The sequence below is a fragment of the Cydia pomonella genome, chromosome 27 (genome assembly GCF_033807575.1).
Source record: "Cydia pomonella isolate Wapato2018A chromosome 27, ilCydPomo1, whole genome shotgun sequence".
Taxonomy (NCBI): domain Eukaryota; kingdom Metazoa; phylum Arthropoda; class Insecta; order Lepidoptera; family Tortricidae; genus Cydia; species Cydia pomonella.
In genome coordinates, this window is record NC_084729.1 from 3,131,343 (window position 1) to 3,151,700 (window position 20,358).

The 20,358-nt window shown below is 44.8% G+C and overlaps 1 protein-coding gene across 50 annotated transcripts; it reads left to right on the forward strand.

The window, feature by feature from the left end:
- The first annotated feature begins 1,882 nt into the window (after nucleotides 1-1,882).
- LOC133532782 (collagen alpha-1(III) chain-like) lies at nucleotides 1,883-18,633 on the forward strand. 50 transcript variants are annotated; one of them, XM_061871596.1, is made up of 25 exons: nucleotides 1,883-1,942; nucleotides 3,156-3,183; nucleotides 3,696-3,926; nucleotides 4,664-4,768; nucleotides 5,081-5,185; nucleotides 5,384-5,549; nucleotides 5,954-5,989; nucleotides 6,359-6,554; nucleotides 7,145-7,349; nucleotides 7,892-8,125; nucleotides 8,180-8,341; nucleotides 8,405-8,602; nucleotides 8,972-9,376; nucleotides 10,782-10,853; nucleotides 12,368-13,024; nucleotides 14,555-14,584; nucleotides 14,666-14,716; nucleotides 14,879-14,950; nucleotides 15,005-15,031; nucleotides 15,086-15,142; nucleotides 15,197-15,391; nucleotides 15,464-15,814; nucleotides 15,887-16,003; nucleotides 16,049-16,129; nucleotides 16,373-18,633. In XM_061871596.1, the coding sequence occupies exons 1-25, from the start codon at nucleotides 1,910-1,912 to the stop codon at nucleotides 18,484-18,486; spliced, it is 5,928 nt and encodes a 1,975-aa protein (XP_061727580.1). In that variant the 5' UTR covers nucleotides 1,883-1,909; the 3' UTR covers nucleotides 18,487-18,633. The 50 variants fall into 50 exon arrangements, with proteins under 50 accessions (XP_061727580.1, XP_061727572.1, XP_061727587.1 ...); XM_061871588.1 differs by having other exon boundaries at nucleotides 15,887-15,931; nucleotides 15,968-16,129; XM_061871603.1 differs by having other exon boundaries at nucleotides 15,887-15,931; nucleotides 16,004-16,129.
- The last annotated feature ends 1,725 nt before the right edge of the window (nucleotides 18,634-20,358 follow it).

Consider the following 20,358-nt stretch of genomic DNA (forward strand, 5'->3'; position numbering starts at 1 on the left):
GTTGGTGGTAGTCGACATCTAGCATCGAGTAGCGGAACTCTCAGTACTGGTACTCGACAATAGATATCGCGGCAAACAAAAAGTCTAATGCTCAACGATTTTCCGCTAATATTATAGCCAGAGTAACCGGAACTCTATTTTCAACTCCTACGCTTACTCTGGTTATAATATTAGTTGAAAATCGTTGAGCATTAGACTTTTTGTTTGCCGCGATATCTATTGTCGAGTAGCAGTACTGAGAGTTCCGCTATTTGACGCTAGATGTAGACTACGAAAATAATAGTTTTATTGGTAACAAAACCGTTGTATGGAGTGAGCACTCTTTGTCTTTTTAATTCTCTTTGGTCAAATAGAATTGTTTTTTAGGGTTCCGTACCAAAATGGTACGAAAGGAACCCTTATTTTCAGAGATGGTCCAAATTTGAATGTCAGTACTAAATCGACTTTGATGAAATAACGAAGCAATTACAACATTTTCACAGATGTAGTTATTTGTGCAACAAGAGAGGAAAGTTGGTTTTTCTTGCGAGGGACTCAAAAACACGAGATGTGGAATAACTTTGCTCTCGTGTGACACATACAACTTTTCACCTCAGTAGTGAGAACATAATAAAGGTTAAAAAAAATTAACAACAAGTAAAGTTAACCACATTTATTTACAATCATGAATAAAAGGCATCATCATTATGACGAGAGCTTCTAGAAATATCCCTGTACTCATGACCTTCACTAAATTAAAAAGCTACTTTGTCTCACTCCCTGGAGTGACGAAAGTCGCACTTTCCTCACTCCCTGGAGTGACGAAAGTAGGCTTGTTCGAGCTGCTGAGGTGAAAAGTTTATTGTAACAAAACATTGTATCTTAATGTTGACTATTTCATCAAAGTTATATTATTTACGGATTTTGAAGACATCATAGAGAGTTAATGATGTGTTTAGATAAATTTAATAAATCACGTAGTTACTACGTAGTAAAATATTTAGAATAGTATAATAATAAATTGACATGTAATATGATATCGTAAATAAATTAATATGAATATAACCTTAACGCATTCAGCGCTAGTCCCGACACGTTGTCGTTTTGCCTCTACGAAGCATGTTATCGGCTACGACGTAGCGCTACGACCATAGCTCAGCGGTCAATGTGTTAACAACTTGTTAACTTAGTACTGTAGATGACTAACTTAGTCACCAAAAATGTTCTGTAGAAGTTTAAAACTGTCTTTCGTCCGTAGAGTCAAAGAGAATTTTATTAAGAAAACCAAGAGTGCTCACTCCATACAACGGTTTTGATACCAAAAATACTATTATTTTCGTCGTCTACATCTAGCGTCAAGTAACAAAACTCTCAATACTGCTACTCGATAATAGATGTCGCGGCAAACAAAAAGTGTAATGCTCAACGATTTTCAGCTAATATTATAACCAGAGTAAGTGTAGGAGTTCAAAATAGATTTTCGATTATAAGTTGTATACCGCTGGTAGAGTGGCGAGCCGAGTAGGTCGCCACAAAACAAATGGACTAAATTTTTTTGTTTTAATTGCATGTTTGAGAAAAGCACTATACATATCTCGGCGAGAAACGGGGTTGCCGGCCCGCGTATCTCTATCAGAATTTCACTTACCCCAGTTATCCCCACGTTGCACAATGAACTAATAAGTATTATGATTGGCGAGCGCGCGCGTTGGCGACACGTGCAGATTTGCAATGTAACACTATAAACCGCCGTTTTCATGGCCCCAACCGCTCTTTTGTTCCATAACCGACGCACATTGTAATGTACAACCAATAAATTAATTTAATTGTTAATTAAAATACGTCATTTTTCAGCCGTTCCAATATTTGTTCAGCTTGCGCTGTGGGGTATATAAGCCCGTGGTGAGCCGAAGAATGCCAAAGCCACACCATGAAGCTGTCTATAGCTCTTTTGAGCGTGGTGGTGAGTATAACTTATCTTATCTCATCTTATCTTTATCTTTTTCAAGTTTTAAATACCGTAAAGTTTAGAGCTATTGGAAGCCGAGCAAGCGATGTATTCCAGAGCGTTGCGAGGTTTACAAGGCACAGGGCATAATAATCAACTCACAATTTCTTGGACGCCTTTAACTTTTTTTTGTTCAAAATCTTTTTTATCATCTACCATGAAAAAGTAGACTTGAACATATACAGGTTACTTTTTCGTTAAGAAATTCTAGCGTATATTTTCTAGTAGAGTCAAACCAAGATAAGTTGGCAGGAATTTAGTCAGCCCCGACAGTTTAAGTGTTATTTTAAACGTCAAACTCATATGAAATTATTACGTTTAGTTAACACTTGCACAGGCTGGGCTATTTAAATCGCTGCCAACTTCTCATGGTCCGATTCTATGATGCTCCGAAGTGAGTTGTTGACAACAACTTGTTGTATAATGTATGCAGACGCAATTTATTTTTCTTATTCTGACTTAATTTTTTTATGCCCAGCCCGAGAGGGCTGTGCATTGTAAGTGCTAATGTTCGTTATAGATTGTTAATGTGATATTCTGTTTGTCACAAGTTCACGCGAATTATAAAACAAAAAAAAAAACGAATCAGAATGAATATTAAAATTATTTCCTAAAGAAGTAGGTAATTTGTGCTTAAACTACTAATACGTTACCGGTCTACAAAATACCACTGCGTTACCTTGCTTTCTTGGAATCGGTTTTCTCCTCTATCCTAGTTATTTACATGAAACAAATACATTGTTCTATTGTCTATTTAAATTATAACGGTTTTTCTTAACTGTAGGTATAAAATTAAATCCAAATATGATTGTTATTGACGAAAAAAATGGTTTAAACATGAATTCTACGTTTACCAATGATTCACCATCACCTAAATAACTGCTGGGTATTACCTATTTAGGTGTTCCCGCTAATGATGTCCATAATAGTATTGATGTCGATGTACTATCGGGAACTTTGCTAAATCGCTAAATTTCCACACGCTGGAATTTCGGAAACTTCATATATTTCTGTATGGGAATTGATATTTGCCATTACCAGATTGAAATTGTCCTTTGTTTCCTAAAATTTCCGAGATCTTTTCGAAAATTTTGGAAATATTTACACTACATCAAGTTCCATCAACACCACCATACTTCGTTTTTGACGTTATATTTTGTTTTTTCAGGCTCTCGTGGCCGTCAGCGGCCTGCCACGTAAGTATTTTTTTAATAATTTAGAATTTTAATACATAGAACTTAACCCTTCAATAAATATTACAAATAAAAAAAATAGGGATATTAAAGAATAATTCGAATACTTCAAAATGACGGCCTAAGCAATCGCTAATTGGTCAATGATAATACATTATATAGCATAACTCGTTCGCGTCTTTCCGAAAAAGAAAGGCACAAAGGCACTCTAGAGTCAAACCAAGATCAGCTGGCAGCAGACGGTGCACAGGTTATTTTGAACGTCATATTTCTATGAAATGATGTCGTTTACTTGACACTTGCACCGTGTGGGTTATCAGAATCACTGCGAACTTATCTTGATCTGACTCTAAAGTTAATTTTTACTGCACCCTTTCAGGCGGAAAAATTCTTTCAATACTTGATAAGAGAGATGGGATATATGTATATCTATCAGAGTCTTTAACTATTATTGTTGTTGTCCACAGAAGTATCCTTTTTCTAAAATGTGCTTGACCCTAATACTTTATTTGCAGAACCAAGGCCAGAGCCCGGTTCAGGAGTAATCGAAGAGATCTCCAGCTCCTCCAAGAAGGCGGCATCTTCTCGCTCTTCCAGCAGCTCAGATGAGAGCTCCTCCAGCACCATCATCAGGGGAGCTGGCGGGAAGACCATTATAAAGAAGACGCAAGCCGAACAAGAGCAGGAACAAGCCAGTGCTAGCCGAAAAGAAGAGTCTAGCCAAAGGATTGTCAAACGCGTTGGAGGTAAATTGAGATTTAACTCGGAGGCCTCGCGAAGATTACAAACGTTGATAGAAAACGCCAGGAACCAATATCTGTGCTCATCACACAAATATATGCCCTTACCGGGATTTGAACCCGGGACTCCATCCACTAGGCCAGACCGGTCGTTAAAATCTGTCATCACAATACATTTTTTCTTTTCGTGTGGCGATGTACTAATTGTATAATTGTCATCTTCTAAGCCAGTGTAGTAGGACATAAGTGCTTTCATAAGAGCTTGCGAGATTTGCACTAAACTGTCAAAATTCACATACAGGTAATGTCCGTGCCAACTTTCGTGAATCAACCTTACTTAGGTGGTTCATATATACACCTCCCGATCACTCAAAGGCGCGCCCGTACCGTACTATTTAGCATCGAAGCACGACCGTCCGTTGAATGTTTAATAACTAATTAAATACTATTTTATAATACTTGTTGTTGTTGTCCTAAGACACCCGGTACACAAACGCCTTCTTATCTTCAGCGAGCTTTCTGGCCATACTTCAGTTCAGTCTAATCGCTCGTAGCTCACTCTCGACGGACCGTCGCTAAGAGTGTACAGGACGCCCGAAGCCACGGCTTCCATTTTTATTTTCGATTCTTGTAATTAGGGAGCAAGTATTACAATTTGATATACTTGATATATTAACTCGTCGAGGGTTAAAGCCCATGAAATCCACTTCAATATCCGACAATATTTTGGGTTTCTATTTTAGGAGGCGTCATCGAACAAGACTCTAGCCAGCGGGCCAGCTCTGCACAGCAGCAGCAATCGTCTTCCTCGGCTGTCAAGAGTGAGGAACAAATTATCAGCGGCAGAGGTCAGTATTTAACAGTACAATTGGGTCCTGAAAACTTTCTTTTCTGTGGAAATTATAAAAGTTGACGAAATTTTTCTGACTTATCATATAAATTTTAAGAAGTAAGTACTTTCGGATGTCGATTAAGCTATACTTGGTTTACTTAATTCCTCAATTGTAATAGAGTTGATCTGATCATGCAGTCAAAGCGGCTAAAGGAAATACTTGACGAAAATATACACAAAGAGAGGGCTCATTAGATAGAGGTGGAAATGATAACTTATAAGAATATGAAGTATACTCAGCAGTAAAAGTTTACTTGTTTGTTTTCAGGAGGGTTAGTGAGCAAAAAGACCCAGAAAAGTGCTAAGCAAGACTCATCCCAAAGCGCATCTGCTGATTCCAGTAAGTCTTCAAGGAAGATCACTCGCTCCGGTGGTAAGTGTATCTTGAGAGAAATATTGATCCATTTTAAAGAGGGCCGCAAATCATATCATCACCTTCCTCGCGGTGTCCCGGCATTTGCCACGGCTCATGGGAGCCTGGAGTCCGCTTGTCAAAATCCTTACAGACTACTCTTGGACTGACTTTAACTAACTACGTTACTACTTAATAATAATTTTTACTTTTTTGTAGTCGAAGAAAGCCAAGAGCGGAAATCTGCCAAATCAGCCAAAAAGAGCAGCGCCGAGCAAAATGAGCGTGAGGAACTCCTTATCCGAGGAGGCAACCGTGTGGAGAAGAGCCAAAAGAACTCCAAGCAGGCGCAGTCATCTCGGCAATCATCTAATGAACAGAGGAGGTAAAAGTCACACGAAGATTTTTTACCTACCCGCCACCATACTATAGCAGTTACGCTCTCATTTCAAAAAGATTTTCGGAAACAACATGCAATTTGTCAGGAACATTAAAGTAGCATATATCTATGTCTGATAACAGTTATCACTGCTGGAAAATGTAATACACATGATTTAGAGCGAGTAGATTTTTTATATAAAGAGCAATGTACATCCCAAATGAACCCTAAGACTGCTCGGTCTTAATTTTCTTCCTTAATAGCGATGTTAAAAGTTCTATTTTTTAAATTCGTTTGTTGAGAATCTTAGAAGAATGTATCAGATTTGTTAACTTTAGTAATGTTCATAGAGAGGACTCCGTAATAATTATACCATGGAAGATATTTGACAATGATTCTTATGTTTTCAGATCATCGAAACGATCTGGTTCTTCATTAGAAGAAAAGTAAGTGTTCTAGGTCACAAACTTAGTTTAAAAAGCTAATGTACATTATGAATCTCTTTCTATATCAGTTTATTAAATACTAGTGTACGCCTGTGACTTCGTTCGCGTAGAAGTGGATAAAAAAATCAAATCTTAGAGCTTTTGTAAAGTAGTCGCCCGATATTCATTTGAAAGCGTATATATAAATAAACAAATACTCAAGTAAATACATAAAAAAACACCCCTGACTTAGGAACGAATATCTGTCCATCCATCACACAAATAAATGCCCTTACCGGGAATCGAACCCAGGTCCATCGGCTTCATAGGCTTCACTACCGACTAGGCCAGACCGGTCGTAAAATATTTATTTCGTTTATTTTGTTAAAGGTCCAGCTCTAGAAGCTCCGACCGCAAACAAGCCAGCTCAAGTGAGAGCAGCGAAGAGAGAGAGAGAAGGGAAAGGCGTGGGCGCACCTCCGTAGAAATCGAGGAAGAGAGACGCAAGAAGGAACGCAGCTCTAAATCTAGCTCCAGCTCTGAGAACGAAGAGTCCAGGCGTAGGAGAATCTCCGGGTCTTCTAAGGTAGGAAAATTAGTCAAAGGTTTGGCCCATACACAGTGATTAGGTTCAACTTTGGACATACCCAAAATTTTGTGATTTGATCCTTTCCCGAATGATGGAGAACTTATTTTCTGTTAACCTATGTATAGTTTGGTCCAAGACTGTCTCATTTTAAGCATAGACAGAGATAATTTATACTGTCTTTGTTTTACGCTAGTACTAACAATCAAAAGATAGGGATGAGTATAATTTTCCTGGTTCTTTCTGACTGACAAGTTTGTGTTTGCCAGACTATTAAAAAATTACTTATTAACGAATTCCGAAATCCCAAAATATCGGACCGATATTTACGGTATTTCAATACCAGAATTGAAGATTTCATCATCATTATCATCACAGCCAAAAGACGTCTACTTCTAGATTAGGCCTCTCTCATGGATCTTCACAACGACCGATATTGCTCCACTCTCATTCATTGGCTCCCTGCGACCTTAACCAGATTGTAGAACCATCTTGTTGTGGTCAGGCCTCAATTGAAGGTCTATCAAAATATCAACATTATCTAAATCGAGTATATACCTTTTTATACACATTTTATTGTATAGGTACAGGAGACTGAGGAACAACACAGACGTAGTAGTTCAAAGAGATCTTCAAGTTCTGAAGAAAGCGAAGAAGAATTAAGACGCCGTGTAAAGAAGGGTGGCAAGGACGACGATTGTGATGACGGCCATGGAGGTCCGGGCAGACCAGGGCGCCCAGGCAGACCAGGCAGACCAGGCAGACCAGGCAGACCAGGCAGACCAGGCATCCCAGGTAATAATCATAATCAGAATAATTTATTGCAACCATAGTATTTTTCAAAGGTCAAAAGTCTAATCAACTACAAAAATGGACCCCATTAGGGTGTAGCAGTGTGCATTTTCTTATTACCCAATGGATGAATATTGGCTTACAATTACAAAAGGAAAAAAAATCTTAGGGCCTGTTTCACAATGTCCAAGTAAAGTATTGGATAACTAATTGACAAATAAATTAACTGCCAGATAAAACTGCCCGCAATACATAAAAAAAATCGAAAAAAATAAACAATTTTTTTTTGTGAAATTGAACCAAACTCATATAACATTTTTTCCTTCTTTTGGCCTCAAAAATGCGTGGTTAAAATCTCTCGGGTTCCTCGTGAGCACCTTGCACATTTTTTTGTAAAACGAAGAGATCTTTAACATTTACGCTATTGCCCCACAGTATTATTCCATACTATTATTCGTCAATTTCTAAGCCAAGTACCTATTGAATTAGCAAGTGCTTTTAAGTGTAATTTCTGAAATGATAGTCAATTTTTTCATCTAATCCAGGCGGTCCGGGTGGACCAGGTACTCCAGGAGGCCCAGGCACCCCAGGAGGCCCAGGCGCTCCCGGTGGACCAGGCGCTCCAGGTGGACCAGGCGGTCCGGGCGGCCCAGGCGCTCCGGGTGGTCCAGGCGCTCCGGGAGGCCCAGGCGCTCCAGGAGGCCCAGGCGCTCCAGGTGGACCAGGCGCTCCAGGAGGCCCAGGCGCTCCGGGTGGACCAGGTGGACCAGGCGCTCCGGGTGGACCAGGCGCTCCAGGTGGACCAGGCGCTCCAGGAGGCCCACGCGCTCCAGGAGGCCCAGGCGCTCCGGGTGGACCAGGTGGACCAGGCGCTCCGGGTGGACCAGGCGCTCCAGGTGGACCAGGCGCTCCAGGAGGCCCAGGCGCTCCAGGTGGACCAGGCGCTCCGGGTGGACCAGGTGGACCAGGCGCTCCGGGAGGCCCAGGCGCTCCAGGTGGACCAGGTGTTCCAGGAGGCCCAGGCGCTCCGGGTGGACCAGGAGGCCCAGGCGCTCCAGGTGGACCAGGCGCTCCAGGAGGCCCAGGCGCTCCAGGAGGCCCAGGCGCTCCGGGTGGACCAGGAGGCCCAGGCGCTCCAGGTGGACCAGGCGCTCCAGGAGGCCCAGGCGCTCCAGGAGGCCCAGGCGCTCCGGGTGGACCAGGAGGCCCAGGCGCTCCAGGTGGACCAGGCGCTCCAGGAGGCCCAGGCGCTCCAGGTGGACCAGGCGCTCCGGGTGGACCAGGTGGACCAGGCGCACCGGGAGGCCCAGGCGCTCCAGGTGGACCAGGTGCTCCAGGAGGCCCAGGCGCTCCGGGTGGACCAGGAGGCCCAGGCGCTCCAGGTGGACCAGGCGCTCCAGGAGGCCCAGGCGCTCCAGGAGGCCCAGGCGCTCCAGGTGGACCAGGCGCTCCGGGTGGACCAGGTGGACCAGGCGCTCCGGGAGGCCCAGGCGCTCCAGGTGGACCAGGCGCTCCGGGTGGACCAGGTGGACCAGGCGCTCCGGGAGGCCCAGGCGCTCCAGGTGGACCAGGCGCTCCAGGAGGCCCAGGCGCTCCGGGTGGACCAGGAGGCCCAGACGCTCCAGGTGGACCAGGCGCTCCAGGAGGCCCAGGCGCTCCGGGTGGACCAGGTGGACCAGGCGCTCCGGGAGGCCCAGGCGCTCCAGGTGGACCAGGTGCTCCAGGAGGCCCTGGCGCTCCGGGTGGACCAGGAGGCCCAGGCGCTCCAGGTGGACCAGGCGCTCCAGGAGGCCCAGGCGCTCCAGGAGGCCCAGGCGCTCCAGGAGGACCAGGCGCTCCGGGTGGACCAGGAGGCCCAGGCGCTCCAGGTGGACCAGGCGCTCCAGGAGGCCCAGGCGCTCCAGGAGGCCCAGGCGCTCCGGGTGGACCAGGTGGACCAGGCGCTCCAGGAGGCCCAGGCGCTCCGGGTGGACCAGGTGGACCAGGCGCTCCAGGAGGCCCAGGTGGACCAGGAGAACCAGATCAACCAGGTAAGAATGCCGATGATTTTTTCGTGGTGGCAACATTACCTTCGTTTTCTCAAGGAACAATGTTGAATGACAAACCTTGTGTGCTGCTTTGATGACATTTTTATACTAGCTTACTAGCTAATTAGCTCCAATGAACTTGTCCGGTCGGAGCTTTTTGCCATTTTCTCCTGTTAACACCAATAGTGTCATATTCTTGTTTTTTTGCCCTTTAAAACTAAATCCGTTATAAGAAAACTAGAAACAGGGGAAACCTTTGCTGGCGCCATTTATCCCTTTGAATGTTGCAAACCACATTAGTGTCATGTTTGTAGATAGGATAAAAAGATATGATAAAATATTCATGACGATCACAAAACATGTACGAACATGTACAGACAACAATAACAAGAAAAGTAGTCATTAAGTGTGCATCACGAATTGGACTAAACTCATTATAATGCTATCAAAGCCAGCGTAGCGTTGTAGCGTTTGTACGTACGGACATACTGACATTTGCGGCGTCCCTCGGGTCTCTTCTTCATCCAAAAACAGCAATTCGTGTCAAGACGAGATACTTATAAAAAATTTGTTTACTCGTAGTTTTTTTGTCAAAATTTCATATCAATCGCGGTCACATTTCGAAGGTCGTGGCACATGATGATTTGTGTAATTTCGACATTTTTCTAAGTAACCAATAAAAATAAAAAAACAGAATAACGATTTATATGTATAAGTACATTAAGAGAAATCGAGTTGGATTGCCAACCAGGAATTTGGCTTAACTTAAAAAAATACAATCAAAAAGGTGCCACATGCTTTTTTATGAGTATTACAATCGACATTTCCTATTACACATTTTGAATGATAAAAAAATGAGTGTAAAGAATTTCCGCATTTTCCAAGTAAAATATAGAAATAGAAATAGAAACGGACAATAATTTTAAATTGACAGAATACACCTCACCTCGTGGTTCTCGTGATACTTCTCCAAAAGAAGTAATCAAATGTGACCGCGGCCGGCAAAACGTCCCACTTTGTCGCTTGCCAGAAGGACGAAATTTGCTTGTATCATTATACGAATAACCTGTCAAGTCCTTCCTTGCAGCAAGAGAAAAAGTGGCACGTTTTGCCGGCCGTAATCATAAATGTCAATAAAAGTCAATAAGCTTCCTTGTAGCAAGAGAAAAAGTGGCACGTTTTTGCCGGCCGTAATCATAAATGTCAATAAAAGTCAATAAGCTTCCTTGTAGCAAGAGAAAAAGTGGCACGTTTTGCCGGCCGTAATCATAAATGTCAATAAAAGTCAATAAGCTTCCTTGTAGCAAGAGAAAAAGTGGCACGTTTTGCCGGCCGTAATCATAAATGTCAATAAAAGCCTAAGGCGATTATGTCAAACGGCAAAAACATATTTCTTTAAACTTATCAGGACTACCAGGAGGTCCAAGCGAGCCATGTGGACCAGGAACACCGGGAGGCCCAGGCACTCCAGGACTACCAGGTGAGAATCTAGGTCTAAAATATCATATACAGGGTAGAAATATAGTTAGCAAGGGCAGCTCTTAAATAATAATTATTGACGTCGTGCCAAAAATCTGGGAGCTTTTCCGTATTCGCTAGGCGCACAACTGGTGCTGATCTCATTTTGTGGGGTTTTCTTCGCTAAATCTTTTGGAGCATAATTAGTTCAAACAGCTGCCGTTAGCATTAATATGCGACATACCATAAGATACTTTGTTTGTGACAATCAGCTCCACCTCTCCCTCCACCGACTTCGCACTGAGTTCACATTCGCACTGCCAATACCGTGCCGAATTTAACTAAACTTAGCTGCACACTTAAATGTAGGTAATATCATTGTTCGAAAGTGACAGTTGCCTTAATTCTGAATGTTCCGTTCTTATTCTTAATCTCCGGAATACTAAGGTAAAAAACAATACATAATGGATTTTCATACAACTTCCCGTCTGCTGAAACGGTAAAAAAAATGATTTAGAATTTGTTTATAATTTGAGATTGTCCATAATGACGAACTTCCAGTAGTACTTTTGCTACATAAAGGTGAACATTTCCAAGCATATTGGTGAACAGTCTTATTCTTTTTCTTGTCCTAAGCCTTATCCCATTATATGGGGTCGGCTCTCCTAGTCCGCCTTTTCCACTGTTCCCGGTTTTGGGCTACGGTGTCACCTACTTCTATCTATTTTAGGTCCTTCTATATACATATTATAATTGTTATATTGGTGAACAGTATCCTTTCTCAATTAAGCTGGGAGACAAAACTAACGGGTATAAAGTCCCACACACATAGTTGCTGTGACACAGAATGGTCTTGTATAGTCTTTTATGGATCTAGCCATTACTTTTAGTTTTTTTACAGTAAATCCTCTCTCCTTTAAGATTAGGTAACAGTTTTACCATATAAACCCTCTGGTGTTGCGGGTGTCCATGGGCGACGGTAATCACTTATCATTAACCGATTCGTCAGCTCGAAACACGCACACAGCTAACACTTTTTTACCCGTGGACAACCAGGAACCCCAGGCAAATCGGACCTACCAGGAACCTATAACATAAAAATAGCTTAGTTCTTAAGTTTTCAGATTACTTGCATCACTCACTGTCATGGGCATGATACATTGGCATATCATTTTGGTATATATAAAAAAATTGTATTTTGCATATTCGTCTTTCAAATTAGTTATATTTTATATATTTTTTGTTTTTGTAAATATTGAATATTATATGTTGGATGGCCGCAATAAATTCAGTTACTGCCTTTATTACTATCATAAATCCATTGCACAAAACAGGTATTATTTTAGTAAATCCATATACAAAAATGAAGTGCCTCTCCACATTCATGACTCCTTATGTCAGCACAATATAAAGCATTTGTTATGGAAAATTTTTGCCCGCATTTACACTTAATGTATTTTCTCTATTCCTCTTCTATAAACACAAAAAAAACTAAACACGCACACAGCTAACATTTTTTTACCCCTGGACTACCAGGAAACCCAGGCAAACCGGACCTACCAGGAACCCCTGGCAATCCGGACCAACCCGGAACCCCAGGCAAACCAGACCAACCAGGAACCCCTGGCAATCCGAACCAACCAGGTACCCCTGGCAATCCGGACCAACCAGGAACCCCAGGCAAACCAGACCAACCAGGAACCCCTGGCAATCCGGACCAACCAGGAACCCCAGGCAAACCGGACCAACCAGGTACCCCTGGCAATCCGGACCAACCAGGAACCCCAGGCAAACCAGACCAACCAGGTACCCCTGGCAATCCGGACCAACCAGGAACCCCTGACAAACCGGACCTACCAGGAACCCCAGGCAAACCAGATCAACCAGGAACCCCCAACAAACCGGACCAACCAGGAACCCCAGGCCAACCGGACAAACCAGGAACCCCAGACCAACCTGACCAACCAGGAACCCCAGGCCAACCGGACCAACCAGGAACCCCAGACCAACCGGACCAACCAGGAACCCCAGGCCAGCCGGACCAACCAGGAACCCCAGACCAACCAGACCAACCAGGAACTCCAGGCCAGCCGGACCAACCAGGAACCCCAGACAAACCGGACCAACCAGGAACTCCAGGCCAACCGGACCAACCAGGAACCCCAGACCAACCTGACCAACCAGGAACTCCAGGTTAACACTTACATCTAACGTTTAATAATTTATAAGTACCTAACTCGCCTAACGAACACATCATTGGGAGCAGGGCTATAACCGCGATTAAAATCGATATTTGCAAATTGCGGGCATCTCTCTCTGTCACTCTAATTACGCCTTCATTGGAGTAAAAGAGAAAGATCCCCACAATTTGTGGGAATTTCGGTTTTGCGGCAGGCCCTGGGAGTATATAACACACACAATATAATTCAATGTTCTCCTTTCTACCCCCGTGCGAGAGGAGCAAACGTATCCTTACTTAGTGGACATAATCACCTACTCACACAACCCTTTGCTATTTCATAACACAAATAATTACAGAACTCTTCATTGCACTATTTACGCGGTATCAATTGAGTACTGTCTGCATCAAAAGAAGTGTATGAAACAACGCGCCAAAAGCTACCCTCGATTACTTAATCAATTAGAAAATTTCAGTGACACGTTCATTGTTATATATAAAGAGACATATATTAACTGTTTGTTATCTCTAAGAGAACGGTAGATAATTTTGTCGCAGTCTGATACGCTTCTACTGATTTTTATTTTATTTTCACAAATCAACTATTTCATTTTAATTAATCTATTTCGATTGTCAATAACAGCATAACACATTTTATACAGAATAAGTGATTTGATTGATTTATTGATGGGTACAAGCTTAGAATCATAAGCGAAGTATGCAACCCGATCTAAAAACCAACAGCGGCGTTGAGAGTTCGACTAGTATTATATTGTCATGTTGTAAAAGGTTATTATTTTATTATTTTAAAAACTTATGCACCAGTTATGAACTAAAACACTGTACAATTCAAAAGAGAACGAATAATATTCAACTACTTACCATCCATCATCTCACAGGACCTTAACACATACATACACTGACTTTATGTGTTCACTCCACTGCTTGTTATTCTATGGATTGTTATTGATTATTCTTTACTTTATGCTATGGGTTCCGAGTTGAATTCGAATATTAAAATTTTAGTCCAAGTACTCTATAATCTATCACTACTTATTACTGTCAAAGATCGGCACACCAACTCTATTGAAAATATTAGACTTACCTATTTCAGTTCTTTGCTATTCGTATATATTGTATCTATACATTAAGGTAGCGTAAAACTGCCTATTTTATTTATAGCATATTTTAGATTTTTTTAAATCTATGAAATAATCAGACAGCAAAAAATATTTGTATATCTGACAAAACGATACGTTCATTATTATAATTAGAGGGTCTATCACGAAGACTTAAGCCGTAATTAGAGTGACAGAGAAAGATGCCCATAATTTGCGAATTTTGGTGTTCGCGGTAGGCTCTTAGAGGCCAGAATTTTCGGGCCATTTTTGAATGTTCATAGTGATGGTTTTTGAATTTTAACGCATGGTTGCAATGTTAACTCAAAAATTTGGGTGGACCTGGCGCTCCAGGTGGACCAGGCGCTCCGGGAGGCCCAGGCGCTCCAGGTGGACCAGGCGCTCCGGGAGGACCTGGCGCTCCAGGTGGACCAGGTGGACCAGGCGCTCCAGGAGGTCCAGGCGCTCCAGGAGGTCCAGGCGCTCCGGGAGGACCAGGTGGACCAGGTGCTCCGGGAGGCCCAGGCGCTCCGGGAGGTCCAGGCGCTCCAGGTGGACCAGGCGCTCCGGGAGGCCCAGGCGCTCCAGGTGGACCAGGTGGACCAGGTGCTCCGGGAGGTCCAGGCGCTCCAGGTGGACCAGGCGCTCCGGGTGGACCAGGTGCACCGGGAGGACCAGGCGCTCCAGGTGGACCAGGTGGACCAGGTGCTCCGGGAGGCCCAGGCGCTCCGGGAGGTCCAGGCGCTCCAGGTGGACCAGGCGCTCCGGGAGGCCCAGGCGCTCCAGGTGGACCAGGTGGACCAGGCGCTCCAGGAGGCCCAGGCGCTCCAGGCGGACCAGGCGCTCCGGGTGGACCAGGCGCTCCAGGAGGACCAGGCGCTCCAGGTGGACCAGGTGGACCAGGCGCTCCGGGTGGACCAGGCGCTCCGGGCGGCCCAGGCGCTCCGGGCGGCCCAGGCGCTCCGGGAGGACCAGGCGCTCCAGGTGGACCAGGTGGACCAGGCGCTCCAGGAGGTCCAGGGGCTCCAGGAGGCCCAGGCGCTCCAGGAGGCCCAGGGGCTCCAGGAGGCCCAGGCGCTCCAGGAGGCCCAGGCGCTCCGGGCGGACCAGGCGCTCCAGGTGGACCTGGTGGACCAGGCGCTCCGGGAGGCCCAGGCGCTCCAGGTGGACCAGGCGCTCCAGGAGGCCCAGGCGCGCCAGGAGGCCCAGGCGCTCCAGGAGGCCCAGGCGCTCCGGGCGGACCAGGCGCTCCAGGTGGACCAGGTGCTCCGGGAGGTCCAGGCGCACCAGGTGGACCAGGTGGACCAGGTGCTCCGGGAGGCCCAGGCGCTCCAGGTGGGCCAGGCGCTCCAGGTGGACCAGGCGCTCCAGGAGGCCCAGGCGCTCCGGGCGGACCAGGCGCTCCGGGAGGTCCAGGCGCTCCAGGTGGACCAGGTGCTCCGGGTGGACCAGGCGCTCCAGGTGGACCAGGTGGACCAGGCGCTCCAGGAGGCCCAGGCGCTCCAGGTGGACCAGGCGCTCCGGGAGGCCCAGGCGCTCCAGGTGGACCAGGCGCTCCAGGAGGCCCAGGCGCTCCGGGCGGACCAGGCGCTCCGGGAGGTCCAGGCGCTCCAGGTGGACCAGGTGGACCAGGCGCTCCAGGTGGACCAGGTGCTCCGGGTGGACCAGGCGCTCCAGGTGGACCAGGTGGACCAGGTGCTCCAGGAGGCCCAGGAGCTCCAGGTGGACCAGGCGCTCCGGGAGTCCCAGGCGCTCCAGGTGGACCAGGCGCTCCGGGAGGACCAGGCGCTCCAGGTGGACCAGGTGGACCAGGTGCTCCAGGAGGCCCAGGCGCTCCAGGTGGACCAGGCGCTCCGGGAGGCCCAGGCGCTCCAGGTGGACCAGGCGCTCCGGGAGGACCAGGCGCTCCAGGTGGACCAGGTGGACCAGGCGCTCCAGGAGGCCCAGGCGCTCCGGGCGGACCAGGCGCTCCGGGAGGTCCAGGCGCTCCAGGTGGACCAGGTGGACCAGGCGCTCCGGGAGGCCCAGGCGCTCCAGGTGGACCAGGCGCTCCAGGAGGCCCAGGCGCTCCAGGTGGGCCAGGCGCTCCAGGTGGACCAGGTGGACCAGGCGCTCCAGGAGGCCCAGGCGCTCCAGGTGGGCCAGGCGCTCCAGGTGGACCAGGTGGACCAGGCGCTCCAGGAGGCCCAGGCGCTCCAGGTGGGCCAGGCGCTCCAGGTGGACCAGGCGCTCCGGGTGGACCAGGTGGACCAGGCGCTCCGGGAGGCCCAGGCTCTCCAGGAAAACCAGGGAAACCAGGCAAAGCAACGAAGAAAACAACAAGCTCACACCAAGAATCCGGTACTTCATCTGGAAACAGCTCATCACAGAACGAGGATACTACTGATGCCAAGGGCAACAGGCGTACCAAGACTTCAAACGCGAGTGATAAGTCCAATAGCAATAAGAAATCCTCTCAAGCTCAAACTGTTATTAAGAAGTCGGATGGATCAATCATCAAAAAATCATCCCAGGACGCCAGTGAATCCGACAACAAAGCAAGCTCATCCAATGTTCGCGAGAAAAACACAAATGCTGACGGATCCTCCAATGAGAGGTCTGAGCAAAACGCGTCCAAGTCATCCCACAAAGCCGCTTCAAGCAATAAACAGTCGAAGCAAGTAAACAAAGATGGATCTTCTGTTGAGTCTTCTGACAAAACTGCTTCAAACGAGAACAACAAAGCTGCGTCTAGCAACAAGCAACTTAAACAAATAAATAAAGATGGTTCGTCTCGGGAAGCGTCAGAGCGTTCAGCTTCTAATGAAAGTGACAAAGCGGCTTCCACCAACAAGCAAACGAAACGAATCAACAAAGACGGATCTTCTACTCGAGCGTCTGAAAAATCGGCTTCAAAGGAGAACAGCAAGAATGCTTCTACCAACAAACAATCAAAAATAGTGAACAAAGACGGATCCTCTCAACAGTCCTCTGAAAAATCTGCCTCAAGTGAGAAGAATAAGGCTGCTTCGACCAACAAACAACTGAAACAAATAAATAAAGATGGTTCGTCTCGGGAAGCGTCAGAGCGTTCAGCTTCTAATGAAAGTGACAAAGCGGCTTCCACCAACAAGCAAACGAAACGAATCAACAAAGACGGATCTTCTACTCGAGCGTCTGAAAAATCGGCTTCAAAGGAGAACAGCAAGAATGCTTCTACCAACAAACAATCAAAAATAGTGAACAAAGACGGATCCTCTCAACAGTCCTCTGAAAAATCTGCCTCAAGTGAGAAGAATAAGGCTGCTTCGACCAACAAACAAGTGAAACAAATCAACAAAGACGGATCTTCCAACGAGGCTTCTGAACAATCGGCTTCTAATGAAAGTAACAAAGCCTCATCAACCAACAAGCAATTGAAACAAATCAACAAAGATGGATCTTCCAAGATAGCCTCTGAGCAATCTGCTTCGAAACAGAACAGCAAGAATGCATCTAGCAACAAACAATTGAAACAAGTAAACAAAGATGGATCATCTAAACAGTCCTCTGAACAATCTGCTTCAAAAGAGAACAACAAGGCTGCATCCAAAAATACCCAAGTGAAACAGATTAACAAAGACGGATCTTCTCGCGAAGCATCAGAGCAATCTGCTTCAATTGAAAGCAACAAGGCTGCTTCCAGAAACACACAAACAAAACAAACTAACAAAGACGGATCTTCCAAGGCAGCATCTGAACAATCTGCTTCCAAGCAGAAAAGCAAAGCTGCTTCTAAAAATACACAATTGAAACAAGTTAACAAGGACGGATCCACTGTACAGGCATCTGAACAATCTGCTTCAGTAGAGAACAGCAAAGCTGCTTCCAAAAACACACAATTGAAACAAGTAAATAGGGACGGATCCTCTGTGCAGGCATCTGAACAATCTGCTTCAGTAGAGAACAGCAAAGCTGCTTCCAAAAACACACAATTGAAAAAAGTTAACCGCGATGGATCCACCGTGGAGGCATCTCAACAAGCCGCCTCGAAAGAGAATAACAAGGCTGCTTCCAGCAACAAACAAATAAAAAAAGTAAACAAAGATGGATCCACTTCGGAGGGTTCTGAGCAATCTGCTTCAAATGAAAGCAACAAGGCTGCTTCTAGCAACACGCAATCTAAAGTTGTAGGTGCCGATGGATCCGTAAAGACTGCCAGTGAACAGAAGGCTTCCAAGTCCAGCGCAGCCAATGCTAGCACAAACAAGCAGTCGCGCGTTGTTGGACCCGATGGCAGTAGCAGCATTAGCAGCAGCAGCCAAGCCTCGTCCTCTAGTTCCAGCTCCTCATCCTCATCTTCCACCGTTGAGGAGGTAGTTTCTGACGACGAATGTTAAATAATTAAGTAATTCAACATTTTGACCCACGTCCGTGTATATTTTTTTTGATAAAGGAACTTCATTGCTTTTTAAATTGATTTTTTTCAAATTATATTTTCTTTGTTCATGTGTGCTTAATTCGAAATAAACGAACGATTGATAAAATATATTTTTTATTTACTACTTTAGTTCTCACCATATTTAATGTGTACGAATTCTAGGTCCCCATCTCTCCAATCAAGAAGTGCAGTCTTTCTCAACGCACTAATACGGGATGGGCAAATAAGAGTGATACACTTTGTTTTTAAATTATATATCCAAAAAATAACTATTCATCACCAAAATATAGCCGGGATACTGGGTAAAAGGGATATTATAAAGACTACAATTTTCGATTTACAGAAGTGCGTACCTAGGAAATATACGTATAATCTTTTCTTCGAAAAAGTTATGGCGAAGCATTTATCAACATTTAGAACCATACGATTATCAACGCACCAGTTCGATATAACATTCAAGTCGTCCTGCAGCAGTAAACAGTCTGTGGTACTGTTTATTGTTTTGTATATTTTCAGATCGTCTGCATAAAATAGAAAGGGGCAAGACAATCGTTCTGCCAAATCATTTATAAAAACAATAAACAGCAACGGCCCCAAGTGTTACCCTTATGGTACTCCTGAGGTTAAAGGTACAGAAGCAGACAAAGATCCCTTGACAGCTACAAGTTGGCTCCTGTTATTCAAGTAGGAACATATTCACCTAAACAAATTACCATGTATTCCGTATAGTGCGAGCTTGTAACAAAGGATATCATGGTCCACTGTATCGAAGGCCTTAGAAAAATCCGTATATATAGTATCGACCTGACCACTATCCGCAAAGCTAGTACATAGTATAAACACAACTCACTCGAACTACTGGTAACTCGGGTTTGGTAGATTTGGAGGTTACTTGAAACTCAAACTTGAGACAAATACTTTTATTATCTAGTAAAACTAGGTAGGAGTTTTACACGACTGTCTTTCTTCACGACCGACACTAGAATGTCGCAACTGGCCCGGTTCCCAATCGTCGACCCTCGTCATCCCCTCCAATCGATAATCACCTCACAGATTTCAACCAATCACCGATCAATAATATCGCGCCATTTTACTATAGACCGATATTGTTATTATCCATATATACCATTATTATTATTTTTTAATTAAAAATAAAGCAATCAGATACACGAACCCTAACAATCGACCATCCTGATAACGGTTCCGTCCCGGAACACGTCCCCAGGTGGAAACCCTAACAATCGGGATCATGGCCAGTTGCACAAACTTCACATTAACTATACTTAATGTCACATTAACTAGACTTATACTACCTGTTAAGTAACCATTACTAGTATTTAACATATTAATCCTGTTGCTTTTACATACAAATTATAAATTCGAAATCAATTGAACAGTATTGAATTTTTCAAAACAACAATCTTATATAAACACTAGTTCAAAATGACTTTTACAGTAAACTTAATAATGGAAGGTCAATCAATAGCAAGATCTGTACTTGTGAATTCGCATAATCAACTCAAAGCGTATCAACAGTAGCAACAATTTATTTCACGAACAAATGTCGCGATAAACTGAAGACAACATAACAACTTACATTCGTCAGTGACCATAAATTCCAATAAAATGTCTCAATGACATAAATCGACTAACTTACAAATCAAAATATCTTACCGAATCATTCCTTATTAAGATAATATCATGATCAAGAGAAAAAGCAACTTTCGAAAAACTCTTGTAAGACTGATTGCCGATCGATTAGCAATAGCTCACACAACTAGTGGAATTCCCAACGATCGATTATGGGTATCCATTTCAAAAATCTCGGTTT

What these genes read in the sequence shown, in the direction of transcription:
- LOC133532782 (XM_061871581.1), top strand. Translation starts at nt 1,910, where the DNA reads ATGAAGCTGTCTATAGCTCTTTTGAGCGTGGTG. An exon ending in GGCCGTCAGCGGCCTGCCAC is followed by an intron (nt 3,184 to 3,695) that starts GTAAGTATTTTT and finishes CTTTATTTGCAG; the next exon opens with AACCAAGGCCAGAGCCCGGT. An exon ending in AGGCAGACCAGGCATCCCAG is followed by an intron (nt 7,350 to 7,891) that starts GTAATAATCATA and finishes CATCTAATCCAG; the next exon opens with GCGGTCCGGGTGGACCAGGT.